The 27,779-nt window shown below is 48.1% G+C and overlaps 1 protein-coding gene across 1 annotated transcript in view; it reads left to right on the plus strand.

The window, feature by feature from the left end:
* Window positions 1–7,102: 7,102 nt before the first annotated feature.
* The window catches only part of LOC149441211 (uncharacterized), a 29,452-nt gene continuing 8,775 nt past the window's right edge, over window positions 7,103–27,779 (plus strand). Inside the window, exons 1-2 of the mRNA XM_089657588.1 lie at window positions 7,103–7,192; window positions 8,838–10,164. Coding sequence (XP_089513714.1) covers window positions 7,129–7,192; window positions 8,838–10,164 — 1,391 coding nt within the window. The 5' untranslated portion in view covers window positions 7,103–7,128. The remainder of the gene's footprint in view (window positions 7,193–8,837; window positions 10,165–27,779) is intronic.

Below are 27,779 nucleotides of genomic sequence, written 5' to 3' on the forward strand. Positions count from 1 at the left end.
ACTATGGAGGAAGAGGACAGACATGACTATGGAGGAAGAGGACGGACATGATGATGGAGGAAGAGGACGGACGTGACTATGGAGGAAGAGGACGGACGTGACTATGGAGGAAGAGGACGGACGTGACTATGGAGGAACAGGACGGACGTGACTATGGAGGATGAGGGCGGACGTGACTATGGAGGATGAGGGCGGACGTGACTATGGAGGAAGAGGACGGACATGACTATGGAGGAAGAGGACATACGTGACTGTGGAGGAAGAGGACGGCCGTGACTGTGGAGGAAGAGGACGGCTGTGACTGTGGAGGAAGAGGACGGACATGACGGGGGTTAAATAGGAAAAAAAACATCTTATTACCTCCTCTGCTGTCACGTCCAGCAACGTCTCTGATATGCTTCCTGTCCGTGCCTGACATCACTTCCTGTCTGTGTCTGACATCACTTCCTGTCTGTACCTGACATCACTTCCTGTCTGCATTCCATAGAGACTTCCTGTGTCAGTATAGGTGAGATCAGCACCTTGTGGAGTTCAGAGGAACTGCAGCCCCGAGATCCATCCCATAATCCCCCTTCCTGTATAATATGTACCTTACAGGGATACTACGGGAGATGAAACATTACTGAATAAAGGAAGAAGAAATAAATGTAACTCTTATGTAACCAACTGTTCAACAAACATCTCTTATTACATATAGAAAAGTCTTACAAACACAGAACACAAAATACAAATGTATAGCTAATGAGAGCGATCCCGCCAAACCTGATCCTTCTGGGGGGGACAATGCAAAAATATATATCAATCCACTCATAATGACATCATCTTCTGGGAGTGTCTGCACATCCATCCATTTCATACACATTTCATTGTCTCAGCAGATCTCCTGCAGCCTATTAGCTCCCATTTCCCTCTATGTCTCAGCAGATCTCCTGCAGCCTATTAGCACCCATTTCCCTCTCTATGTCTCAGCGGATCTCCTGCAGCCTATTAGCACCCATTTCCCTCTCTATGTCTCAGCAGATCTCCTGCAGCCTATTAGCACCCATTTCCCTCTCTATGTCTCAGCAGATCTCCTGCAGCCTATTAGCTCCCATTTCCCTCTCTATATCTCAGCGGATCTCCTGCAGCCTATTAGCACCCATTTCCCTCTCTATATCTCAGCGGATCTCCTACAGGGTATTAGCACCCATTTCCCTCTCTATGTCTCAGCAGATCTCCTGCAGCCTATTAGCACCCATTTCCCTCTCTATATCTCAGCGGATCTCCTACAGGGTATTAGCACCCATTTCCCTCTCTATGTCTCAGCGGATCTCCTGCAGCCTATTAGCACCCATTTCTCTCTCTATGTCTCAGCAGATCTCCTGCAGCCTATTAGCACCCATTTCCCTCTCTATGTCACATATTACAACAAGCATTCACAAAGGTAAATGTAAAATAAAAGCAGAGAGGGAGAGAAGGCTGATAAAGCAGCTCATCGATGAGAGGTACATAAGAACATACAATGTCAATACAAAACAGTGACATGGCCATCAATCACAAACGATCGGAGCAGACAGATCGGTGTCATAGGTGTCCCGTGGGTCCTGAACTGCCTCCAGCGCAGGGACAGTAGCAGGGTGTAAAGCAGGTAGGTACTCCAACTTTCTCATTTCTGCTCTGACCTTCATCAGTGCCGGTAACATGGGGGACATAGAAGACAGCCAATGCATGGGAATGGTTCTCCTGGCTGCCCTCATGTAGGTGGAAAGTTTCCTCGCACATTTAGAGAGACCCGAAAAGGTAGACCCAACAGAAAGTAAATGGGCTCAAAAGGGACAGGAGCCCACAGAAGTAACCACAATGGGGTAAGGACCTCCTCCAAAAGGGCGCAATGGACCGGCAATCCCAAAAAATGTGGAAAAGAGTGTCAGTTTCCGTCCCACAACACCAGCAAACAGAAGAAACATTCAGGTTACTATCATGGAGAACCTCAGGGGTCCGATACCAAAACATCAGGGTCTTAGAAGGATTTTCTGTACACATTACACACATAGAATATTTAGAAGAGGCCTCCCAAATCCTACTCCATTGATCCAACCCAATATCACATTGAAGGAAACGGGACCATTTACACATATAAAGGGGAGAACCAATAGAAAAAGGGCATCTACAAGCAATGTATACGTAGCGGAAATGATGTCCCGGTGGTGTGGGCCTTGGATGCAGATATGATCTAAAGGGGTAGGTTGTTTAAGAGTCAGAGAAGAGGCTTTGGAGGCAAAAATGTGTTGTATCTGTAGATAAACAAAATACTGATGGGGTGGAATGCGAGCAGCTTTTTGAATGTCAGGGAAGGATTTAAGGTTGTGAATTACGGGATTGACCAAATGTCACAATTGGAATAGATTAACCTCAGCCCAAGGATGGACTCGACCAATGGCCAGACTATCTGGGAGACTTGGATTAAAAATGATGTTGGTCAAGGGGGAACACTTAGAGCCTAGGATGAATCTAACCCTACACCTCCTCCATATAGACAACATAAACTGCATGGGTCCTAATATGAGAGGAGAGGTAGTGCGGGCTGTGACAAAATAAGTCCCCCTCATTCCCTCTTTACACCAAGTCATGGCCAGACATGCACGCCTCGGTTAGCTAGTCGCTGTGGGCGTGTGCATGTGGGTGGGATCCGTGACAACCTCTGATGACTCCTCTGTCATCCAATAAAGCTGATGGACCTCTGATGTCTTCCTTGTCCTACGATGAAGCTGATGGACCTCTGATGTCTCCCTTGTCCTCTGATGAAGTTGATGGACCTCTGATGACTCCCATGTCCTCCAATAAAGCTGATGGAACTCTGATGTCTCCCTTGTCCTACGATGAAGCTGATGGACCTCTGATATCTCCCCTGTCCTCTGATGAAGCTGATAGACCTTTGATTTCTCCTCTGTCCTCTGATGAAGCTAATGGACCTCTGATGTCTCCCGTCTCCAATGAGGCTGATGGACCTCTGATGTCTGCCTATCCTCTGATGAAGCTGATGGACCTCTGATGACACCCCTGCCCTCTGATGAAGCTGATGGACCTCTGATGTCTCCCTTGTTCTACAATGAAGCTGATGGACATTTTGATGTCTCCCCTGTTCTCAGATGAAGCTGATAGACCTCTAATGTCTCTCCTGTCATCTGATGAAGCTGATGGACCTCTGATATCCACCAGTCAATGTTCACTGAAGGAAGGAGGATCCAGGAGCGAACATTCACTAAAGGAAGGGGAGATCCTGGAGCGAATGCTCACTCCAGGAGGGAGAAATCCAGGAGTGAACGTTCACCATGGGAAGTGGAAATTTAGGAGTAAATGTTCAATGAAAGAAGGGGAGATCCAGGAGAGAATGTTCACTAATCTCCCACCCCTCTAACTGGCATCACCCCCTGTACCGATCCTAGGTGTGCCTGGAGGAGAGCAGAAGAATGACTCTCTGTGGTGTCAGACTTCTCCCTTCTAACCCCCGACACCACAAGCCCAATAGGCAAACACTGCGCCCAACTGATGCTTCATAGCTACTTTCCAAGGTAGAGCTATTCCCTCCCACACCATGCAATATAGAGGCCTGAATACGCATGCGCGTGCCCGTATGGCACCAGTAACTTCAGTCTCTTGGTAACAGGATGAATGTTGGGGTCTTCAGCGAGACACTTTCATTGGTGCACTTACACTCCTATGGTAAAGTATCATTGTAATCCCGTGGCAGGATTTGTATAGCAAAGCAAACACTGTGTCTGTATAGCAGGACCATCTACACAACCCAGTGCCTGGTGAGTATGGGAGAAGTGTCATGTCTCTGTGTGCCGTGTTCCTGTCATCTGCCAGGGGGCAAAATCCCTCTCACCAGATCCTGGGACTAAGGCCCAAACCATGGTCCTGGAAATGACCGGCTCCTGTGGTCACCTCACGATGAGCCCTTCACACTGTCGGTGTAGGCACTGTACTGTAGGCCACATCTCTCAGGTTGGATGTTCCCTGACTGATGCAGATACCTAAACATGCTGTGAACTGACCCTGAGCACTTCTCGGCCAGGTCCAGACTGTCTCCTGCCACATGCAGACTGCCTCCCCTCAGGAAAAACAAGATGGAGTCCTTCACTCTGCTCTCACTAAGCATGCTGGTCTCTGTAGTTCCATCCCTCATATCAGCCTATCAGGCCATTTCTGTTCAGGACTGCATATTCCACAATGCTTTGCAGCTGCACCTCCTGCTGAGAAAGTCCCTGTCATTGGCTCCTTTAATACCTCTTCTGATTGGCTCTCTCTGTATTACAGTCTGAGAGGAGAAGGGAGGGGCTGAAATCCCTGACTGCCTTGTGTGTATCCAGTGCAAGTGTCAGATTTCACAGGAGATGCCAGTCAGCAGGTTACAGCAGTCACAGATAGGAGTCATTTCCTCCCCTACACAAGGATCTACAGTCCATACACACCCAGCACAAGGCCGGGGACACACTACCAGACGCTTCTCGGGGCTGCAGTTCCTCTGAGCTTCACAAGGTGGGGATCTCACTTCTACCCAGACAGGAAGTCTCTATGGAAGACATACAGGAAGTGATGTCAGGTACAGACAGGAAGTGATGTCAGGCACAGACAGGATGTTCCGGGTGAGAGCTGAGTTGGGAGGAAGCAGAGAGGAGACGTTGCTGGAAGTGGCAGCAGAGGAGGTAATAAGATGTTATTTCCTATTTACACCCAGTAACCCCCCGTCATGTCCGTCCTCTTCCTCCATAGTCACATCCGTCCTCTTCCTCCATAGTCATGTCCGTCCTCTTCCTCCATAGTCACATCCGTCCTCTTCCTCCATAGTCATGTCCGTCCTCTTCCTCCATAGTCACGTCCGTCCTCTTCCTCCATAGTCACGTCCGTCCTCTTCCTCCATAGTCACGTCCGTCCTCTTCCTCCATAGTCATGTCCATCCTCTTCCTCCATAGTCACTGTGACGTCTTTTATCTCCAGCAGATGATGATACACACATATATAGTGTGGGAACCCAGATTAACCCCTTCAGGGGCTGAACATTCCCCCACTTCCGGGGCCGGAACATTCTCCTCATTGTGGAGAGGTGTCACCTTCTCACCTCATCAGTCTATACCAAAGGATTATACCACTTTTATAAGTGGCAGGGGATGGAGAATCCTATGACATCACACTGACCTCACAGCTCCTCCTCCCAATGTCCCTCCATCCAGAATCAGAGAATCCTATGACATCACACTGACCTCACAGCTCCTCCTCCCAATGTCCCTCCATCCAGAGTCAGAAAGTCCTATGAGATCACACTGACCTCACAGCTCCTCCTCCCAATGTCCCTCCATCCAGAGTCAGAGAATCCTATGACATCACACTGACCTCACAGCTCCTCCTCCCAATGTCCCTCCATCCAGAATCAGAGAATCCTATGACATCACACTGACCTCACAGCTCCTCCTCCCAATGTCCCTCCATCCAGAGTCAGAGAGTCCTATGACATCACACTGACCTCACAGCTCCCCCTCCCAATGTCCCTCCATTTGGCTCCTTTCTTTTTATTCTATGGTCTTAGGATGTGGGAGAACGCTTGGCATCCTCATAAGCAAAACAGAACTGTAGATCCTGCGTTGTGTGTAATGATGTCAGAATTCCTTATATCCTGCGTAGTGTGGGGGTCCTGTGGGGGGGAATTATACCTCAGCCTGAAGTGGGGCTTTAATAAAATGGAGACCTGAATGGAGAGGTGAGGAGGATTCTGGGAATATCATTTGATGTGACTATTTGTGTTCAGATGTAGAGTTTTCCTCCTGTGAAGTCTGGAGATCATATGACATCACATTGCCTCCACCTCCCTCCCTGATAGAAGAGAGAAAGAAGAAGAAGATTCTAGAAGTCACCAGAGAGATCACTGAGCTGCTGACAGGAGAGGTGAGCGGTGCCGGGAATTCTGGGACATTCTCCAGTAACAGACAAGGGATGTGTCTGGATGGTGACTGTATCATTGTGTGTGTCAGGTTCCTATAAGGTGTCAGGGTGTCACTGTCTATTTCTCCATGGAGGAGTGGGAGTATTTAGAAGGACACAAGGATCTCTACAAGGACGTCATGATGGACAATCAGCCGCCCCTCACATCACCGGGTAAGAGGAGACTTTATTGTAAAGGAGAGAGCAGTACGGAGGATCCACCTAGATCCCCCATCATCTGATAAACACATAGAAACAATGGATTCAGTCAGTGTGTGTGTTTCCTACAGATGGATCCAGTCATGGGAACCCACCAGAGAGATGTCCCCGTCCTCTGTATTCCCGGGATTCCACACAGGAAGGTCACACCATCCCTCACCATCATCAGGTAGATGAGGAACAATCACTGATAGTATCATTAGGATCTGTACATTATCTGCATTGTTACCATTGATGGCATTTTATTATATATTCAGAGTGGAAACCTGAGAGATCCTAAAGTTGAGGTTAAAGAAGAGATAAAAGAGGAGGAGGATGAGGATGGGGGGATGGAGGAGTCAGAGCTTCTAAAAGAACACAAAGATCTGTACCAGGACACCATGGTGGAGTCATCCAGCTACAGGAACCCACCAGAGAGATGTCCCCGTCCTCTGTATTCCTGGGATTCCACACAGGAAGGTCACACCATCCCTCACCATCATCAGGTAGATGATTGACAATTATTGGTAGTTGTGATTTATAAAAAGGTTTGTTTGTTAGAATTAATTTATTTATTTCAGAGTGGAATCCTCGGGGATAATACAATTGTAAAAGAAGAGTATAAAGAGGAGGATGAGGAGTATGGAGTGATGGAGGAGTTTTCAGAAGGACACAAGGATATGATGGAGCCACCTAATACCAGGAACCCACCAGAGAGATGTCCCCGTCCTCTGTATTCCCGGGATTCCACACAGGAAGGTCACACCATCCCTCACTATTACAAGGTTGGTGGGATGGAGCATCTAGAACATGGACTTGTGGAGACAATGTGTGTAGTTTTTTATGTGACCTTATATTTTACAGATGGTATTTTCTCTCATTTTCTTGATTTAGAGTGGAGATCCAATCGATATAGAATTTGAGGTGAAAGCAGAAGAAGAAGAGGCGTATGTGAGGGATGATCAGCAGTCTATGGAGGAGGATGGAATAACGGGGACATTTATAGAGGAGGACACTCCTACAGAGATCAGCACAGGTGGGTCATGAACACTAAATCCATTCCTCCACCCATACTGCTCACTGATTGGTCCAGAGTAGGGCGGGGACTGGGTGATATCAGCCTGTAATCCCCTGGTCACTTTCCTGAGCTGTGTTCCCCGTCCTGTATTCCTGGATTTCTCTCGGATAATCTTCCTTCTCTGTGCTGCAGACACAATTTATGTCTCTAGACTGGATTTATGGAGGTTCTGGGGTTCAGCTGGCAGCAAAATGTTCATTTTCACCATAGACATTGCTCTACTTAGGCCCCTGGGACATGTGATTTGGGTATTCTTCCCCATGTCCGGGTCTAGTAAGATCTCTGACAGAACATTTCTCCCAGGGTTCCTTGTTCTGTTATCTGCTGGCTGTGCCGGGTGGAGGGATATGTCTGTAGTGTCTCAGACCCAAGTCACTGAGTGCAGTCTCAGGAGATGGGAGGCAGCGGTGTGGGATCTCTGCAACTTGTCTACAGTAAACATTTAATATTCCACTGATTACTGAATACCAATATTATGAGTCCTGACCCTTACACTGTATATTGTACATTACATACTCCTGACCCCTGCACTATATACTCCATGTTGTACATTACATACTCCTGACCCTGCACTATATACTCTGTTGTACATTACATACTCCTGACCCCTGCACTATATACTCTATGTTGTACATTACATCCTCCTGACCCCTGCACTATATACTCTATGTTGTACATTACATACTCCTGACCCCTGCACTATATACTCTATGTTGTACATTACATCCTCCTGACCCCTGCACTATATAATCTATGTTGTACATTACATACTCCTGACCCCTGCACTATATACTCTATGTTGTACATTACATCCTCCTGACCCCTGCACTATATACTCTGTTGTACATTACATACTCCTGACCCCTGCACTATCTACTCTGTTGTACATTACATACTCCTGACCCCTGCACTATCTACTCTGTTGTACATTACATCCTCCTGACCCCTGCACTATCTACTCTGTTGTACATTACATCCTCCTGACCCCTGCACTATATACTCTGTGTTGTACATTCCATACTCCTGACTCCTGCACTATATACTCTATGTTGTACATTACATACTCCTGACCCCTGCACTATATACTCTATGTTGTACATTACATACTCCTGACCCCTGCACTATATACTCTATGTTGTACATTACATACTCCTGACCCCTGCACTATATACTCTGTTGTACATTACATACTCCTGACCCCTGCACTATATACTCTATGTTGTACATTACATACTCCTGACCCCTGCACTATATACTCTATGTTGTACATTACATACTCCTGACCCCTGCACTATATACTCTGTTGTACATTACATACTCCTGACCCCTGCACTATATACTCTATGTTGTACATTACATACTCCTGACCCCTGCAATATATACTCTATGTGGTACATTACATACTCCTGAATTCTGCTCTCCACCCACTGCTATATATACTCATAATATGGATTCTCTTTTGTTACACCCATTTCCTACCAGCTGGACATGGTTGCCCCCCCCCCCATCCTCACTCTCTGACCGCTGGTGGGGCTCAGCCAGTCCTGGTTTGGGGGAACCAATCAGCTTTTGTCTAGTAATCCTCTTTGTCTTTGTATTTTAGTCCATGGCCGGGAGATGAGGAAAACCTCCGAGGATTGTCCCACTTTGTCTCCAGACTGGAAAGTAGAAGATGAGGACATCACACAGTATAGTCCAGGAGAAAACCCGGCTCCCTCCAATGTCCATCCGGCACCACCCAGTGTAGATGGACCATCAGATTCCCCCTATCCTGAGGAACCTCAGACTGTGCGGGACCGGGCCGGCCTTCCAACAGGGAAGAGGTTCTCCTGTACTGAGTGCGGGAAGGGTTTCCATGCTAAATGCCATCTTAATGTGCATCAAAGATCTCACACAGGAGAGAAGCCGTATTCCTGTTTTGAGTGCGGGAAATGTTTTTCAGTGAAGTCCCATCTTTACACACATCAGAGATCTCACACAGGGGAGAAACCGTATTCCTGTCCTGAGTGCGGGAAATGTTTTTCAGTGAAGTCCCATCTTTACACACATCAGAGATCTCACACAGGGGAGAAGCCATATTCCTGTCCTGAGTGCGGGAAATGTTTTTCACGGCAGTCCCAACTTTACACACATCAGAGATCTCACACGGGGGAGAAGCCGTATTCCTGTTCTGAGTGCGGGAAATGTTTTTCACAAAAATCCAGTCTTCAAATACACCAAAGATCTCACATGGGGGAAAAGCCTTATTCCTGTTCTGAGTGTGGGGAATGTTTTTCACAAAAATCCAGTCTTAACATACACCAGAGATCTCACACGGGGGAGAGGCCATATTCCTGTCCTCAGTGTTGGAAATGCTTTTCAAGCAAGTCCATTCTTTCCAGACATCAGAGATCTCACATGATTGAAAAGCCATTTTCCTGTCCTGAGTGCGTGAAGTGTTTTACACAGAAGTCTAATCTTTGCGTACATCAGAGATCTCACATAGGGGAGAAGCCATATTCCTGTCTTGAATGTGGGAAATGTTTTTCAGACAAGTCCAGTCTTTACAAACATCAGATACGTCACACGGGGGAGAAGCCATATTCCTGTCCTGAGTGCGGGAAATGTTTTTCAGATAAGTCGAATCTTTACAGACATAAGAAATTGCATACTGGGGACAAGCCACATTCTTGTCCTGAGTGTGGGAAATGTTTTTCAGAGAAGTCCCATCTTTACATACATCAGAGATCTCACACGGGGGAGAAGCCATATTCCTGTTCTGAGTGTGGAAAATGTTTTTCACAGATTTCCCATCTTTACACACATCAGAGATTGCACACGGGGCAGAAACCCTATTCCTGTCCTGAGTGCGGGAAATGTTTTTTGCAGAAATCCGATCTTTCCAGACATCAGAGAACTCACACAGGGGAGAAGCCACTTTCATGTCCTGAGTGAGGGAAATGTTCCTCTTTGAAGTCCTGTCTTCCTGTACATCAGGGGTCCCACACAACCCTGGAGGTGTATTAGTTCCTTGGGTGCGGGAAATGTCTTCTAGATGAATGTTGCTGGACATCCCAGCTCTCGTGGGGAAGAAGCACACCCTGATATACACCTCAGATATACTCCATGGCTGATCTTCATCATGGAAGAAACAGTTGATAAGGAGATGAGAGGCCCCCAAAGACATGGATGAAGTGTGGGACCGGGTTGGCTATTGATAGCAGGAGAAGAATAAAAATGGAGTCATTACCTTTCATTGGCTGAGTACATTTTTATAACATTCTTTACTGAGTTTTCTAAAGAGATATACAAAGAAGCAATATGTCTGGGGTGAAAGAGGAGACGAGTAGCTCATACTTCTTGCCATGACTTCTGAATAAAAGATAAATCACAGTAACCAATGAAATAATTATAATCTCTCCAATAAAGAAAGAGGAAGGAATCTTCTGGCAGGAACTGACCTGGAGGTGTGACCGGGTGTGATACCTGATCAGAAAACATGGATGGACTCTCCTGAGACTTTGTTCCCAACTCCAATAAGTGAGAGGAGCAGAATGTCATAATGTTCCTAGATGTCATGATAAAGCCAAGGAAGTAAGGTTCGGCCATGAGTGCGCACAGACACATCAGGAGAGCCAAAGAATGACAACGTCATGAACCAGAAAACCAAGATATACACGGCCAGATGGGGAGCAAGTAACACCTGTTATGTATGCGTGTCCTCAATGCGTGTTCCATACACGGCTGTCTGATCTCTACAATGTAACCACCTTGACCAACCCATCCATAGAAGTAAAAGAAGACAACATAGAGGATTGCTCCAAGGATGTAAGTGTTGCTGCAATAAAAGTGTCCCATCTATTATGGAAATGTTTGACTGAGGCTTGGTTGTTGAGCTCCATGTCTACCTTCTCTCTGTAAATCAGAAGTCGTAGATCTTTTTAGTGTCTGTGATGGTGGGGACAAGGTGATAGTCCATTTCTTAGGAATAGCCCTGTGGGCCACCAGTAAACATAATAATATCCTCTGCAAGCTCCTGCAGGATTTGTGGATGTGGGCTTTCTGAGCTGAATGGAGAGTTGTAGAAGAACTGGGTCCATGGGGAGTGAGCAGCCACAAACTCCTGAGATGTAGGCTAACACTTGTTCCCAAAAGGTTGAGATGCAGGGGGGCCATTCCTGAAATCGGTGGAAGAGAGAGGGCGGTGCTCACTATATAGTGGATTTGTGGAGAGTTCTTGGTGGATAGAAATGGGATAAAGGCCCCATGGAAGAGCTTACATTGAGACTCTCCAGGATTCATTCACCACAAGCCTTTGCACTTTGTTCTATCCTTCCAGTATGTTGCCCACCAGGTTCTCTCCCGGTATGACCTTGCTCCAAGATTTCACAGATGTGGGATGTAGAGGTTTAGTAAAGAGAGAGTGTAAAGGTCGATAGATGTCAGATATGGAGTATTTCCATTCCTGTAGGAAGCAATCTGATATGGAAGTTTGAAAACATTGTTGCTTGGCTGGGCAGCACGAGTTTATACAACCTGAGAGGTGTAGGTAGTAGAGAGAGGGATGGCTTGGCAGGGCATAAGTTGATGCAAGGGTTGGGAAAGATTTCAAAGTTCTTGATAGTTCAAATATGTGTCATACAGGGAGGCAACGCAGGAGAGCCCCTTAGAACTCCAAATGTTGAAAGCCTCATATTGAACAGCTTGTGGAAACATTGTAATGCCTCGTATGGACAAATATTGGGAGACATGGGGTGACAGGCCCAGTTTGCTCTGTATGTCCCTCCATGTAAGAATCAGATCCCGTATCAGAAGGTTGTGTTGAATACTTGTGGGGAACAATTGTATTTTGCAATGCAGGAGTGCAGCTAAGTCATATGGTTGCCCCACTGCCAACTCCAAATCATAATTACTGTATGAGGAAGCCTGAAGTATCCAATCTGTCCCTATACACAATAAACAGGCAAGGTGATACAATCGAATATTGGGAAAGTTTGCTCCACCCTTTTTTTTTTTTTGCTCCCCCTGTTTAAGCAGGAACCAAATTGTTTGAAGAGGGTATAATAGGAGAGCAAAGCTCACCATTTTGAACAGGTGGCATCCCCCAAAAAGCGATAGGAGAAGGTACATCCATGTTTCCATCTCATTTCCTATTTTAGATATCAGTGGAGGGTAGCAATGATAGACCGAGGATGGCTCCTTCCCTATTGTAATGCCTGAATATGTGATCTGAACATTTGCTACGTGAAGAGAGACTGCTGGGCCCAGGGAGGGGTGTTGGTTCGAGATAAGGAAAGTATTCCACTCTTAGCAGAATTGATTGGAAGGCCAGAGCACTGTAGGCAGCTTGTGAAGACCTGATGGAGAATGTGAATATCTGCCACAGGATCTGCCATAAAAAATATCGTTGGCAAATGGAGCTTCACAGAGTTCTTCTTGACCTGTCTGAATCCCATGTATTGGGGCTCTGGAGGAAAGGTAACGGGAGAAAGGTTCCAGGGCAAGGTTGAAAAGAAGAGGTGAAAAGGGGGGCAACCCTGGTGAGTACCCTTCGTGCAGCAATATTTCACCTGATATGAGACCAGCAGCTACCACCCTGGGTGAAGGTGCAGAATCCATACTGCTGAAAAGCCCATCAGAAGAACCAGAGCAAGCCAATGATAGCTGACATTATCCAAGGCTTTCTCAGCATCCAATGTAATAATAGCTCGATCCTCAGACGGGTGTACCTTGCCTTGTTCCAGCTCTGCAATAACTTTCTGAATGTTGGAAGCCACTGGTCTACCATTAATAAAGCCAGCCTGGGCAGTATGGATAAGGGAGGGTAATATTGCAGCCAAGAGGGATGCTACTATTTCAGAGAGTATTTTAGTGTTCACATTTAAGAGGGATATGAGTCGGTATGCCTCCAGTTCAATTGGGTCCTTGCCCTTATTAGAAATCAGTTTTATATAGTCTTGGTGACCCATTGGAAGGTATGGGCCCCCCTCCCAAACCTCGTTATATACTGTCAGTAGCTGAGGGATGAAGAGAGTCCATCATCTTATACAATGCTGGTGTGTAGCCATCAGGACCAGGTGATTTCCCACTAGGTAAGCCTTTAATCACCTCAGACTCTTCCTTTAATAAAATAGGGGCATTTACAGATTGCAGGTGGGAGGGGCCAATAGTGAGTAAATGAAGTGAGTCTAAGAATTTTGTGGTCACCTCAAGGTCTTGGATCTAGATATAGAGTGGCACAAATATCTTCCAGTATTTTATTGGTTTCTTCTGAGGAGGAGACAAGGGTAGCAGAAGTATCCTTTAGGGAGGCTACATGAGTTGGTTGGAGACCCTTTGCTTACCCACCTTATCACCATATTTACACAATTGTGAATCAGCAGAGGAACCATTTACTGTATATGTTTACCCAGCCGAGTCCTTCCTGTGTTAGCGCCTCCACTCTGCTACTCAGCCAAGTCCTTCCTGTGTTAGCGCCTCCACTCTGCTACCCGGCCAAGTCCTTCCTGTGTTAGCGCCTCCACTCTGCTACCCAGCCGAGTCCTTCCTGTGTTAGCGCCTCCACTCTGCTACCCAGCCAAGTCCTTCCTGTGTTAGCGCCTCCACTCTGCTACCCAGCCAAGTCCTTCCTGTGTTAGCGCCTCCACTCTGCTACCCAGCCAAGTCCTTCCTGTGTTAGCGCCTCCACTCTGCTACCCAGCCGAGTCCTTCCTGTGTTAGCGCCTCCACTCTGCTATCCAGCCGAGTCCTTCCTGTGTTAGCGCCTCCACTCTGCTGCCCAGCCACGTCCTTCCTGTGTTAGCGCCTCCACTCTGCTACCCAGCCGAGTCCTTCCTGTGTTAGCGCCTCCACTCTGCTATCCAGCCGAGTCCTTCCTGTGTTAGCGCCTCCACTCTGCTACCCAGCCACGTCCTTCCTGTGTTAGCGCCTCCACTCTGCTACCCAGCCAAGTCCTTCCTGTGTTAGCGCCTCCACTCTGCTACCCGGCCAAGTCCTTCCTGTGTTAGCGCCTCCACTCTGCTACCCAGCCAAGTCCTTCCTGTGTTAGCGCCTCCACTCTGCTACCCAGCCGAGTCCTTCCTGTGTTAGCGCCTCCACTCTGCTACCCAGCCGAGTCCTTCCTGTGTTAGCGCCTCCACTCTGCTGTCCAGCCGAGTCCTTCCTGTGTTAGCGCCTCCACTCTGCTACCCAGCCAAGTCCTTCCTGTGTTAGCGCCTCCACTCTGCAAACCCGAGAGATGTTCACCTGTCCTTCATTCCAGGCCAGGACCCCCAGAAATCCCCCCTGTACCCATCTTAGGCTCTCTCTTTCCAGTCACAGGACTTTTCAGAGGACATCTGACAGGGAATGAGGACATGTTATTACCACCCCCACCACCTGATTTCACCCTACAATGACACACTACCACATTGTAATTGTGCACATTGTACGTATTGGTGGTGTGGCCCCATTGGGCCCAGTGGGGGAGCTTGACAAGAGGTGCTGCTTGTCAGACTCTGCACCCCGAGGTAATAATGCTGCAGACACGGCCTGTTAATAGCCCCATCTGGCTGTTATTTTACAGTTCGAGGGCAGAAACACTGTGGCTCAGCTGTCCATTTTTACCACCCCCAAAACCCAACTGAAAGAGACCAATCTCATGAGCAGTGGTATCTAAAATAAATTGAGTAACTCTAGCACTAACTATGGTGAAATGAAAACAACAAAAATTACAATTAAATACTGTAGCCGCTGGTGCACACAACCCATGTCTCAGTGCGGCATATTATACATTCATAATGTGAAGTGAAAAAATGCTGCGCTACATGAAACAATGGCACAATCCTTATATAACCAAAAAACAAAGTGAAAAAATAAAAAAATATATATTAGAAGATAAAATAATAGAAAAAATATTAATATTGAAATTAAAAAAAAAATATATATATATAAAAAACAAAAAACACACAAAAAATAAAGAATATTTTTAAGTATAAATCAAACAAAAGTCATTCAAAAAATCAAGTTCAATCAATAAAGTGTTCATTCAGTGAACCTTCCTTTGGATAATGAAAAATATGTGCATCTGTCATGAATTCCTGTTCAGAGACATCCTCCACCATATATCTGCTCACCATCCTCCACCATGTATCTGCTCCCCATCCTCCACCATGTATCTGCTCACCATCCTCCACCGTATATCTGCTCACCATCCTCCACCATGTATCTGCTCACCATCCTCCACCATGTATCTGCTCCCCATCCTCCACCATGTATCTGCTCACCATCCTCCACCATGTATCTGCTCACCATCCTCCACCATGTATCTGCTCACCATCCTCCACCATGTATCTGCTCACCATCCTCCACCATGTATCTGCTCCCCATCCTCCACCATGTATCTGCTCACCATCCTCCACCATGTATCTGCTCACCATCCTCCACCATGTATCTGCTCCCCATCCTCCACCATGTATCTGCTCACCGTCCTCCACCATGTATCTGCTCCCCATCCTCCACCATGTATCTGCTCACCATCCTCCACCATGTATCTGCTCACCATCCTCCACCATGTATCTGCTCACCGTCCTCCACCATGTATCTGCTCACCGTCCTCCACCATGTATCTGCTCACCATCCTCCACCATGTATCTGCTCACCATCCTCCACCATGTATCTGCTCACCGTCCTCCACCATGTATCTGCTCACCGTCCTCCACCGTGTATCTGCTCACCATCCTCCACCGTGTATCTGCTCACCATCCTCCACCGTGTATCTGCTCACTATCCTCCACCATGTATCTGCTCACCATCCTCCACCGTATATCTGCTCACCATCCTCCATCGTGTATCTGCTCACCGTCCTCCACCGTGTATCTGCTCACCATCCTCCACCGTGTATCTGCTCACCATCCTCCACCGTGTATCTGCTCACTATCCTCCACCATGTATCTGCTCACCATCCTCCACCGTATATCTGCTCACCATCCTCCATCGTGTATCCGCTCACCATCCTCCATCGTGTATCCGCTCACCATCCTCCACCATGTATCTGCTCCCCATCCTCCACCATGTATCTGCTCACCGTCCTCCACCATGTATCTGCTCCCCATCCTCCACCATGTATCTGCTCACCATCCTCCACCATGTATCTGCTCACCATCCTCCACCATGTATCTGCTCACCACCCTCCACCATGTATCTGCTCACCACCCTCCACCATGTATCTGCTCACCACCCTCCGCCATGTATCTGCTCACCATCCTCCGCCATGTTTCTGCTCACCATCCTCCGCCACGTATCTGCTCACCATCCTCCACCATATATCTGCTCACCATCCTCCGCCATGTATCTGCTCACCACCCTCCGCCATGTATCTGCTCACCATCCTCCACCACGTATCTGCTCACCATCCTCCGCCACGTATCTGCTCACCATCCTCCACCATGTATCCGCTCACCATCCTCCACCACGTATCTGCTCACCATCCTCCGCCACGTATCTGCTCACCATCCTCCGCCACGTATCTGCTCACCATCCTCCACCATGTATCCGCTCACCATCCTCCACCATATATGTGCTCACCTATAATGTGACCACACATTATACAATGTTACGGTCAAACTGCACTTTTGGTCCCATATGGACTCAGAAGATCAGCTTGCTGAATGAAGACTCCAAAGTAAGCTCCCTCCTGATAAGCGTCTTTGTATCAGCCGTATTCCTCATTAATAAGAACTCCACATGGTGCTTTATCCTTTTATACTTTTATTCATCAATTACACATAAGAAATGCTCTCACGTTCCGGAGGTGTATATTGCACCATGTATGATGAACATCCAGTGATGTACTGATCAAACACAAGGTGGCAGTATCATCTCAGTAGCAGAGTCCTACACATGCTCAGAACAGACACCATCCATCGGGGAGGAGTGTGCGGATGACGTCATGATGTTGCCATTCATCGGGACAGCGGTTGTAGTACTCTCTAACCGGCCCTTGGAATGACATTACAGCAGGCAGTAGCATTCACTAAGGGGCCCTGTGCTTTGCCTTGCATCACATGATGGATGGTGTCTGTTCTGAGCATGTGCAGGACTCTGCTGCTGAGATGATACTGCCACCTTGTGTCTGATCAGTACATCACTGGATGTTCATCATACATGGTGCAAAATACACCTCCGGAACGTGAGAGCATTTCTTATGTGTAATTGATGAATAAAAGTATAAAAGGATAAAGCACCATGTGGAGTTCTTATTAACGAGGAATACGGCTGATACAAAGACGCTTATCAGGAGGGAGATTACTTTGGAGTCTTCATTCAGCAAGCTGATCTTCTGAGTCCATATGGGACCAAAAGTGCAGTTAGACCGTAACATTGTATAATCACACTGCGTGAGGTGAGCAGATATATGGTGGAGGATGGTGAGCAGATATATGGTGGAGGATGGTGAGCAGATATATGGTGGAGGATGGTGAGCAGATACATGGTGGAGGATGGTGAGCAGATACATGGTGGAGGATGGTGAGCAGATACATGGTGGAGGATGGTGAGCAGATACATGGTGGAGGATGGTGAGCAGATATACAGTGGAGGACGGTGAGCAGATACATGGTGGAGGATGGTGAGCGGATATATGGTGGAGGATGGTGAGCAGATACATGGTGGAGGATGGTGAGCAGATACATGGTGGAGGATGGTGAGCAGATACATGGTGGAGGATGGTGAGCAGATACATGGTGGAGGATGGTGAGCAGATACATAGTGGAGGATGGTGAGCAGATACATGGTGGAGGATGGTGAGCAGAAATATGGTGGAGGATGGTGAGCAGATACATGGTGGAGGATGGTGAGCAGATACATGGTGGAGGATGGTGAGCAGATACATGGTGGAGGATGGTGAGCAGATATATGGTGGAGGACGGTGAGCAGATACATGGTGGAGGATGGTGAGCAGATACATGGCGGAGGATGTCTCTGCACGGGAATTGATGACAGATGCACATATTTTTTGTTATCCAAAGGAAGGTTCACTGAATGAGCACTTTATTGATTGAACTTGATTTTTTGAATGACTTGTTTGATTCATGCTTAAAACTATTTTTTATTTTTTGTGTGATTTTTGTTTATATAAATTATTTTATTTTTTTTATTTCAATATTAATAGTTTTTCTACTATTTTTTATTCTAATATATATTTTTTTTTTCACTTTGTTTTTTGGTTATATAAGGATTGTGCCATTGTTTCATGTAGCGCAGCATTTTTTCACTTCACATGATGATCATCAATGGACAGCCAGAGACTATGTCAGCATTGTAGGATATGAGCAGCTTGCTGCAGTGTGGGTGCCAACAAGTGGCCATATGAAATTGGCCTTAAGCCCTTCTGGTTCTGGTCATCTAGTTTAGTAGCCCAAACTGAAAGAGGACTTTGCTATGTTGGTTAGGGCTAGGACTTACTACCGGGGCCTGTACTATGTGACTGTTTAACATCCATGTGTTTCTTGAATGTCAGGGCTCGCATCTTTACTGTGTCTTTTTTTTACTCTTCACGTATTTGTACCTCAGAATGCCCGGGGTGCTATGGGGGAGCTCCAGCCCCCTCTGGATGCAGAGGCCAGCGTCCCTGAAGGTCAGTTTCTAAACTGCTTAAATATATGCACATGTAATGTATGTAGAAGGCTTCCCCTCCCCCTTACTTGTCTCCATTGGTTGGCCTCATCCTGTGTTTAGGATGCCCCCCCAAAGAAATAAAACATTCACACTAAACAACACATCAGGCAGATAGGGGCTTAATCTTCACACTTAGACCTGACAGCTGAGTTGGTCTACATAGGAATACATTAAAGTGTTTTTCCAATTAAGAAAGGACAATAAACAAAGAATATGACACAATAGTCAAGCACTAACCTGACACTCCAGTGAGCAAAAACCTGCTTCCCAAGTAACAAGTGTGTCAGGCTCCGCCCAGCGGGATCTCTAGTGGTCCACGGCACGGGGTTTCCCAGGACGCGGAGTCTAAGTCCCAGTCTGCCTTTTCACCAGAGCCCCTGATGGTGGGGATGGACTTGGTGCAAGACTGGAACCAGGTCGCGTCCCTGGGCACCCCCGGCGGTGGCAGAGGGGTCCCGCTGAGGGTATGTGCCCGGGATGAGTCTGCTGTGAAGGGGATGACAGACCCTGATCCGAGCGGGATGGATGGGATGACAGATCCCGATCCGAGCGGGATGGATGGACGACTGCTAGGAGTGAGCGAGGTCAGACTAGCCGGGTCGGTACCGTGCGGGCAGCGTGGTACAGAGGGAGCAAGCGGAGAATGGTCGGGGTCACAAGCCAGGTTCAGCAGGTAGCGGGCAGCGTGGTACAGAGAGTCGGTCAGAGGGATGGTCAGGAACGAGCCGGGGTCAGAGCAGGAGAGGGTCAGCGTAATCAGAACAGGCAGAGTTTGGCAACAAGGAAACGTACTAGCAGGAACACAGGAACAGGAACAAGACCTTGCGGCACTTTGGAAATGCACAGGGCAGATTTAAATAGGGCGCCTTGAGTTTCCATTGGCGCGGCCGCGATCGCTACTGCGCATGCGCGGCCGCCGCCGCGATCTCTGTATTCGCCGGCCAGGAAGAGTCGGCGATCTGCGCATGCGCGCGACGCTGAGCGGCCGGGATCCCTGACATTGCCCCCCTCCTACGGGCAGCCTCCGGATGCCCAACCGACCCCTTCCTAATGCCTGGTTCCGAAAAAATCTCTGCACAAGTCTTGGGGCGTGCACATTTTGGGCCGGCTCCCACAAATTTTCTTCCGCCCCATACCCTTTCCATTTCACCAGAAACTGAGTCTGGCCTCCCCTTTTCCTACAATCCAGGATAGCCTCAACTTCAAATTCCTCCTCCCCATCCACGTTTACTGCCTCCGGTGGTTTAGACCTTCGGTCTGGGAAGGGGTCTGGAGTTGCTGGTTTCAGTAGGGATACGTGGAAGACCGGATGAATCTTCATAGATTCAGGCAGAGCGAGCTCGTATGCTACCTCATTGATCCTGCGTTTGACCCGAAATGGACCCAGGAATTTGGGAGCCAATTTCTTCGATGGGCAGGACATCTTTAAATTTGTGGTGGACAACCAAACCTGGTCCTCCGGCCGCAAACTCAACTCCCCTCTTCTCTTTTTATCAAAGCCCTCTTATTGCTCTCCTGGGCCTTTGCCATCGCCTCTTGGAGCAATTTGCTATTAGAGGATAAAAAGCTCAGCATGTCCTGCGTGGCCGGAACCGTGACTTCCGGAATCAAATCCGGCAGAAAAGTGGGGTGGAACCCATAATTTGTGAAAAAAGGAGCCTGACCTGTAGCAGAATGACTTGCGTTATTATAGGCGAACTCCGCTAGCGGCAGGAGGGTCAACCAGTCGTCTTGGAGGAAGGTAGTGTAGCATCTGAGGTACTGTTCAAGTGTCTGATTCGTTCGTTCTGTCTGGCCGTTTGTTTGTGGGTGATATGCAGAGGACAATGACAGTTTAATCCCAAGCGTCTCACATAGAGCTTTCCAAAATCTAGACGTAAACTGAACCCCCCTATCTGACACAATATCCTTGGGGATTCCGTGGAGTCTTACCACCTCCCTGATAAAAACCTGTGCGGTCTCATGGGCTGTCGGTGTGTCCTTTAAGGGTACAAAATGAGCCATCTTGGATAACCGGTCTACAATCACAAAGATTGCTGTGTGTTCCTGGGAGGGTGGAAGCTCTACAATAAAGTCAACGGAGATCATGCTCCAAGGTCTGTCAGGTATTGGTAGTGGGCGTAATAGGCCCCAGGCCTTGTTTCTGGTAGTTTTATTCCTCTGGCACACAGTGCAAGTCTTAACATATTTCTCGCAATCCCTGGCCATAGTGGGCCACCAAAAGGTGCGTTGCAATAGTTCCAGGGTCTTGCGTATTCCAAAATGTCCCGCTAACGGGTGGTCGTGGCAGTATCCAAGTACCAAGGTACGGGTCTCCTCGGGAACTACAATCTGGCCTTCTTTCCAAAGAAGCCCCTCCCGATTCACTAAGGAAATACCGGGTGTGCCTGGCATGCCTATGGATGCAGTCTGCAGTCTGGAGCGGAGCTCAGATTGTAGGATCAAAAAGTTCCCTGAGGACAAGATTGTGTCGGGTCGGGACGCCTCTTCAGGGTCCCCGAACATACGGGAAAGCGCGTCGGGCTTAGTATTCTTTGATCCTGGTCTATAGGTAATGTGAAAAGCAAATCGCGAAAAAAAAAGTGCCCACCTAGCCTGACGTGGTCTCAAGCGCTTTGCTGTCCTCAAATATTCCAGGTTTTTGTGATCTGTGAATATCAATATTGGGTGTACCGCCCCTTCTAATAAATACCTCCATTCCTCTAGTGCCACCTTGATTGCTAGAAGCTCCCGGTCCCCAATATCGTAATTCCTTTCTGCGGAAGTCATTTTTCTAGAGAAAAAGGCCACCGGGTGCATGAGCTCTTTAATGCCCTTCCTCTGCGACAAAATCGCCCCCACTGCGTTTTCAGACGCATCCACCTCCAGGATATAGGGCATAGATGAGTCAGGATGGCTCAGGATAGGGGCCTCAGTGAATAACCTCTTTAAAGTGGTAAACGCTTCCTGCGCTTCTGGTGTCCACTGGAAACAGACCCCCTGTCTGGTTAACTGAGTAATCGGGGAAACTAAGCCTGAAAAGTTCTTAATGAACTTTCTATAGAAGTTTGCGAAGCCTATGAACCGTTGGACCGCCTTCTTGTCAGTGGGTATGGGCCAATCTAAGATAGCTGACACCTTTTGGGGATCCATGGCTATACCTGTAGTGGAAATGGTCAGACCCAAAAAGGAAATGCTATGCTGCTCAAAGCAGCACTTGTCTGCCTTAGCATATAGACCATGTTGGCGGAGTCGTTCCAAAACGTACCTCACATGCCCCCTATGGACCTCTAAGGATGGGGAAAAGATCAAGATGTCGTCTAGGTATACGACAACAAAGATGTCCAGATAGTCCCTAAATACATCATTAATGAAGTGTTGGAAAGTGGCGGGCGCGTTGCATAGGCCGAAGGGCATGACCAAGTATTCAAAATGCCCGAATCTAGTGCGGAATGCTGTTTTCCACTCATCCCCCTCTCTGATGCGGACTAGATTGTATGCTCCCCTCAGGTCCAGTTTAGTAAAGATAGAAGCTGACTTTAATCTCTGAAAGAGCTCAGGGACTAGAGGTAGCGGGTAACGATTCTTGACAGTTACTTTGTTCAGGTCTCGGTAGTCTACACAGGGTCGTAGGGATTTGTCTTTTTTTTCCACAAAAAAGATACCAGCCCCAGCTGGCGAAGTGGAGGGCCGAATAAACCCCTTGCGGAGACTCTCGTCAATATACTCCTTTAGAACCCCTAATTCCCGTTCAGTTAACGGAAATATTCGCCCAAAAGGTATCTCCGAGCCTGGGAGCAAATCGATCGGGCAGTCATATGTTCGGTGCGGGGGCAGGACCTCTGCCCCCCGCTTACTGAATACATCTAAATAACTATGGTAGGCTAAAGGAATGGCTTGAGCCAATTCTGCCTCCATATCCAGACAGAGCAAAGCCTGCGGTGCTGGAGACGCACTAGGGAGGCAATGCTGCTGGCAATAGGATGACGTGAAGTGAACTGAGCCAGACTTCCAATTAATCTGCGGGTCATGGGCTTGTAACCAAGGGAGGCCCAAGATCACCGGAAACAGGGGGGATGCAATGGCATCCAGGCGGAGAAGCTCCTGGTGATGGTTGGCCACGGTAGTAAAAATAGGTGGAGTTTCACGGTCCACTACCCCTGACCTAATTTGGGACCCGTCAGCTAAGAAGATATTTAACCCCGTCTCCTTTGACTGTAAAGGAATCTGCTGCTGAGCTGCGAAATCCAGATCTATGAAGCAACTACATGCTCCAGAGTCTATAATTGCGGTAGTTACCACAGTTCTCCCTGGCAGCTGCAGGGAGATAGATACTGCTAGATAACTGGTGTTGTTCCTATCCTTAGGAGTAACTGTGGAAAATAACACAGGAAACCTCCTCCTCTTGGCAGGGCAGGTATGTACTATATGGCCCGCCTCCCCACAATAAAAACAAAGCCGGTTTACCTGACGCCTCTGGCGCTCCTCAGACGTTAGTGGAGACCGAACCCCTCCTGCTGACCTGAGATTTGACGTATCCGTGAATTCCTGGTTCCGGTTGACCCGTGGAGACTTGGTCTGGACTGGAAGTCGCCTGGCTGATCTCTGCTCTTGGCTGGACCTTTCCCTCCTACGTTCCCGCAACCGGCGGTCAATCTGGATAGATAAGGTTATTAGGCCCTCAAGAGTTTCGGGCATGTCAACTCGGGCCAGCTCATCCTTCAGTGGTTCGGTTAACCCCATGCGAAATTGGTGAGACAGGGCCGCCTCATTCCATTTGGTGTCACCACCCCAACGCCTGAATTCGGCGGCGTATTCCTCCACTGCCCGATTACCTTGCCTTAGGGTACGTAGGGACATTTCGGCCGTCGCAGCCGTATCTGGGTCGTCATATAAGAGCGCCATTGCTTTAAAAAATGCTGTTACTGAACCTAACTGAGGGTCTCGGTTCTCTAGTAGTCGGTGGGCCCAGGCTTGGGGTTCCTCTTGTAATAAAGAAATAATGAACCCGACCCTTATGGTTTCTGATGAGAACGTTCGAGGCTGGAGGTCGAAGTATAACTGGCAGGAAATACGAAACCTCCTGAATCTACCTCGATCCCCGAAAAAATGTTCCGGTAAGGGAACTCGGGGCTCCGGTGCAGATGTCAGAACTAGTGTTTCCCCAGGGCGCTCTTTAGCCTGCCCGGTAGGGGTGGCTAAGATCTGCATACGGTCACCTAATTCTGTATAGCCCTCCTGGAGGAGCCTAACCCCCTCTGTGAGGGTGGCAATGTGTTGGCACAGATCATCCAGGGGGAGAGTTCCCCTTCCAGACTCAGTCATGGCCGCAAGGTACTGTCAGGCTCCGCCCAACGGGATCTCTAGTGGTCCACGGCACGGGGTTTCCCAGGACGCGGAGTCTAAGTCCCAGTCTGCCTTTTCACCAGAGCCCCTGATGGTGGGGATGGACTTGGTGCAAGACTGGAACCAGGTCGCGTCCCTGGGCACCCCCGGCGGTGGCAGAGGGGTCCCGCTGAGGGTATGTGCCCGGGATGAGTCTGCTGTGAAGGGGATGACCGACCCTGATCCGAGTGGGATGGATGGGATGACAGATCCCGATCCGAGCGGGATGGATGGACGACTGCTAGGAGTGAGCGAGGTCAGACTAGCCGGGTCGGTATCGTGCGGGCAGCGTGGTACAGAGGGAGCAAGCGGAGAATGGTCGGGGTCACAAGCCAGGTTCAGCAGGTAGCGGGCAGCGTGGTACAGAGGGTCAGGCAGAGGGATGGTCAGGAACGAGCCGGGGTCAGAGCAGGAGAGGGTCAGCGTAATCAGAACAGGCAGAGTTTGGCAACAAGGAAACGTACTAGCAGGAACACAGGAACAGGAACAAGACCTTGCGGCACTTTGGAAATGCACAGGGCAGATTTAAATAGGGCGCCCTGAATTTCCATTGGTGCGGCCGCGATTGCTACTGCGCATGCGCGGCCGCCGCCGCGATCTCTGTATTCGCCGGCCAGGAAGAGTCGGCGATCTGCGCATGCGCGCGACGCTGAGCGGCCGGGATCCCTGACAAAATCACAGATCACAGTAGTACAGGAACAAGATACTGGGGAGCCAGAGAGTAGTGCAGGGCTTCCTTATAAAGTCTGTTTGCTGCCAAATTTGAGACGATGTTAACTTCTGCGGCCATGCAAGGTACTGGCAGGGGTGTCAGGTCACCTAACACCTCTGCCAAGGACAGAGCCCTGACAGTGCCCCCCCCTAAAGGGCAGCCTCCGGATGCCTATTTGGGCCATCTTGTCTGGATATTTGGAGTAGAACTCCTGGAGAAGTCTTGGGGCATGTATGTTGTCTTTGGTTCCCAGGAGCCTTCTTCAGGAGTTACCCCTTCCATGTGATCAAGTACCGGATCTGCCTTCCTCACTTCTTGCAGTCCAGGATTGATTCTATCTCGTATTTTGCATCCTCCCCAACTGTTATTGGCGGTGGAGGAGGTTCCACTCTTCCCAGAAATGGATCATGAACTGCCGGCTTGAGCATAAAAACATGGAAGACTGGGTGAATCCCATATGATTCGGGAAGAGATAGCTCATATGCCACTGGATTGATTACTCGTTTGATCTGAAAGGGCCCAATGTATCTTGGTCCCAACTTCCGCGATGGGCAAGGAAGTTTTAGGTTGGCTGTTGATAACCAATCTTCAATCTAGTCTCCAACCTTCAGAGAAGGATTTCCCCTCCGTTTCTTGTCATAGTATCTTTTGTAGTCAGTTTGCAATCTTTGTATGGATTCCTGGAGAGCTCAATAGTTGTCCTGTATCCTGCTGATCCTGTCCTGAACTGCAGGTACCGAGGTTTTGAGTATGGTATCCGGCAGGCAAGAAGGGTGGAACCCGTAATTGGCCCAAAATTGCGACTGATTCGTAGTGGAATGGACGGAATTATTGTATGCAAATTATGCTAATGGTAATAGAGATGTCCAGTCATCCTGGGAAAAGGCGGAGAAACATTGTAGATATTGTTCCAACGTTTAGTTAGTTTGTTCAGTTTGCCCATTACTTTGAGGGTGGTAGGCCAATGATAGGCAGAGTTCAACTTTCAGGGTTTTACATAAGGCTCTCCAGAACCTGGAGGTAAATTGAACCCCTCGGTCTGACACGATATTGCTGGGCAGTTCGTGTAGCTTAACGATTTCCTTAATAAAGACGTGCTGTCTCAAGCGCCAACGGAGTTCCTATCATTGGCAGAAAATGGGTCATCTTGGATAGCCAATATATCACTACTAGGATGGTAGTAAACCCCTCAGAAGATGGCAAGTCTACAATAAAGTCCATTGTTCCCAGGGACGATTAGGAATGGATAGGGGCCACAGCAACCTCCATGCCTTGGCTTTGTCTCCCTTGCTATGTAGACATACTGTGCAGGATTTTACATAAGTTCTGCAGTCCTGACTTAAGTTGGGCCACCAAAACGATTGCTGGACCATATCCATTCTTTTTCGGGCTCCAAAGTGACCAGCCAGTTGATGGTCATGGAATGTCTTGAAAACTTGGGATCTTACCTCATGGGGTACAAAGATCTTATCCTGGTACCACAGAAAGCCGTCCTGCCTTCTTAATGAGTTCTGCTCAGGTTCGGCGCACCATGCAGATGCCTGTTCACTCAAAAGCTTCAGACTGGGCTGGATCAACAAAAATGTTGGGCCGACAGGATGGTATCAGGAGGCAAAGTTTAAACTGAATCCAGGAACATACGTGATAGAGCATCTGCCTTCCCGTTCTTGGATCCTGGGCAGTAGGTGATGTGAAAATTGAACCTGGAGAAATATAGGGTCCATCTAGCTTGCCGTAATCTTAGGCGCTTGGCAGATCTTAAATATTCTAGATAATTATGATTTGTGAAGATCATGATTGGGTGAATAGCTCCTTCCAAAAGGTACCTCCATTCTTTGAATGCCATTTTGATCGCCAAACGTTCCCTGTTGCCTACGTCGTAGTGCCTTTCAGCTTGGCTTAGTTTCTTAGAGCAAAAAGCTACCGGATCGAGCAGAGCTTTTGGGCCTTGGCTCCTGTAGCCACCTCCTATGCGTCCACCTCCAGGATGAAGGGAAGTGTTGGCTCTGGGTGTTGTAATACAGGAGCAGAAGTGAACTACTTTTTTAACTGCTCAAAGGCTGTCTGTGCTTCCTGGCTCCAGAGAAAACTTGCATGCTGGCAAGTGAGTTGGGTAATGGGGGATATAATGGTTGAGAAGCCCTTGATGAACTTCCGATAAATGTTGGCAAAACCCACAAATCTTTGGACCGCTTTTTTGTCACTAGGTGCAAGCCAATCCAATATGGCTTAGATTTTCTGAGGATCCATAGAGATTCCTTCAGTAGAGATTATGAGCCCAAGGACCTGGATGGACTGCTTCTCGAATTCGCACTTTCCCGCCTTAGCATACAGACCATGCATCCTCAGTGTAGTCAGTACCCTTTTAACATGGTCTCAGTGGAGTTCCAATGAGTTGGAGAAAATCAGGATATCGTCCAGGTAGACGATCAAGAAGAGACTGAGATATTCCCTGCAGATATCATCCACAAAGTGTTGGAATGTCGCAGGGGTGTTGCACAATCCAAACTGCATCACTAGGTACTCAAAGTGCCAAAAGCGTGTTCTGAAACTGGTCTTCCACCCATTGCCCTTCCTAATCTGACTAAATTGTAGGCTCCTCATAAATCTAGCTTGGTGAACACTCGGGCTGTCCGAAACCTCTGAAATGACTCAGGAACAAGAGGGAGTGGGTACCAATTTTTAATGGTGATCTTGTTGAGTTTCCTATAATCGGTACAGGGACGGAGAGACTGATCCTTTTTTTCAATGAAAAAAATACCTGCCTGGCAGGTGAGGAAGAGGGACGGATGAATCCTTTGGCAAGGTTCTCATCAATATATTGCTGGAGAGTTT

Source organism: Staurois parvus, unplaced genomic scaffold (genome assembly GCF_062004578.1).
Source record: "Staurois parvus isolate SC_StPar_1 unplaced genomic scaffold, SC_StPar_1.0 ptg001011l, whole genome shotgun sequence".
In the NCBI taxonomy this organism is placed as follows: Eukaryota; Metazoa; Chordata; class Amphibia; order Anura; family Ranidae; genus Staurois; species Staurois parvus.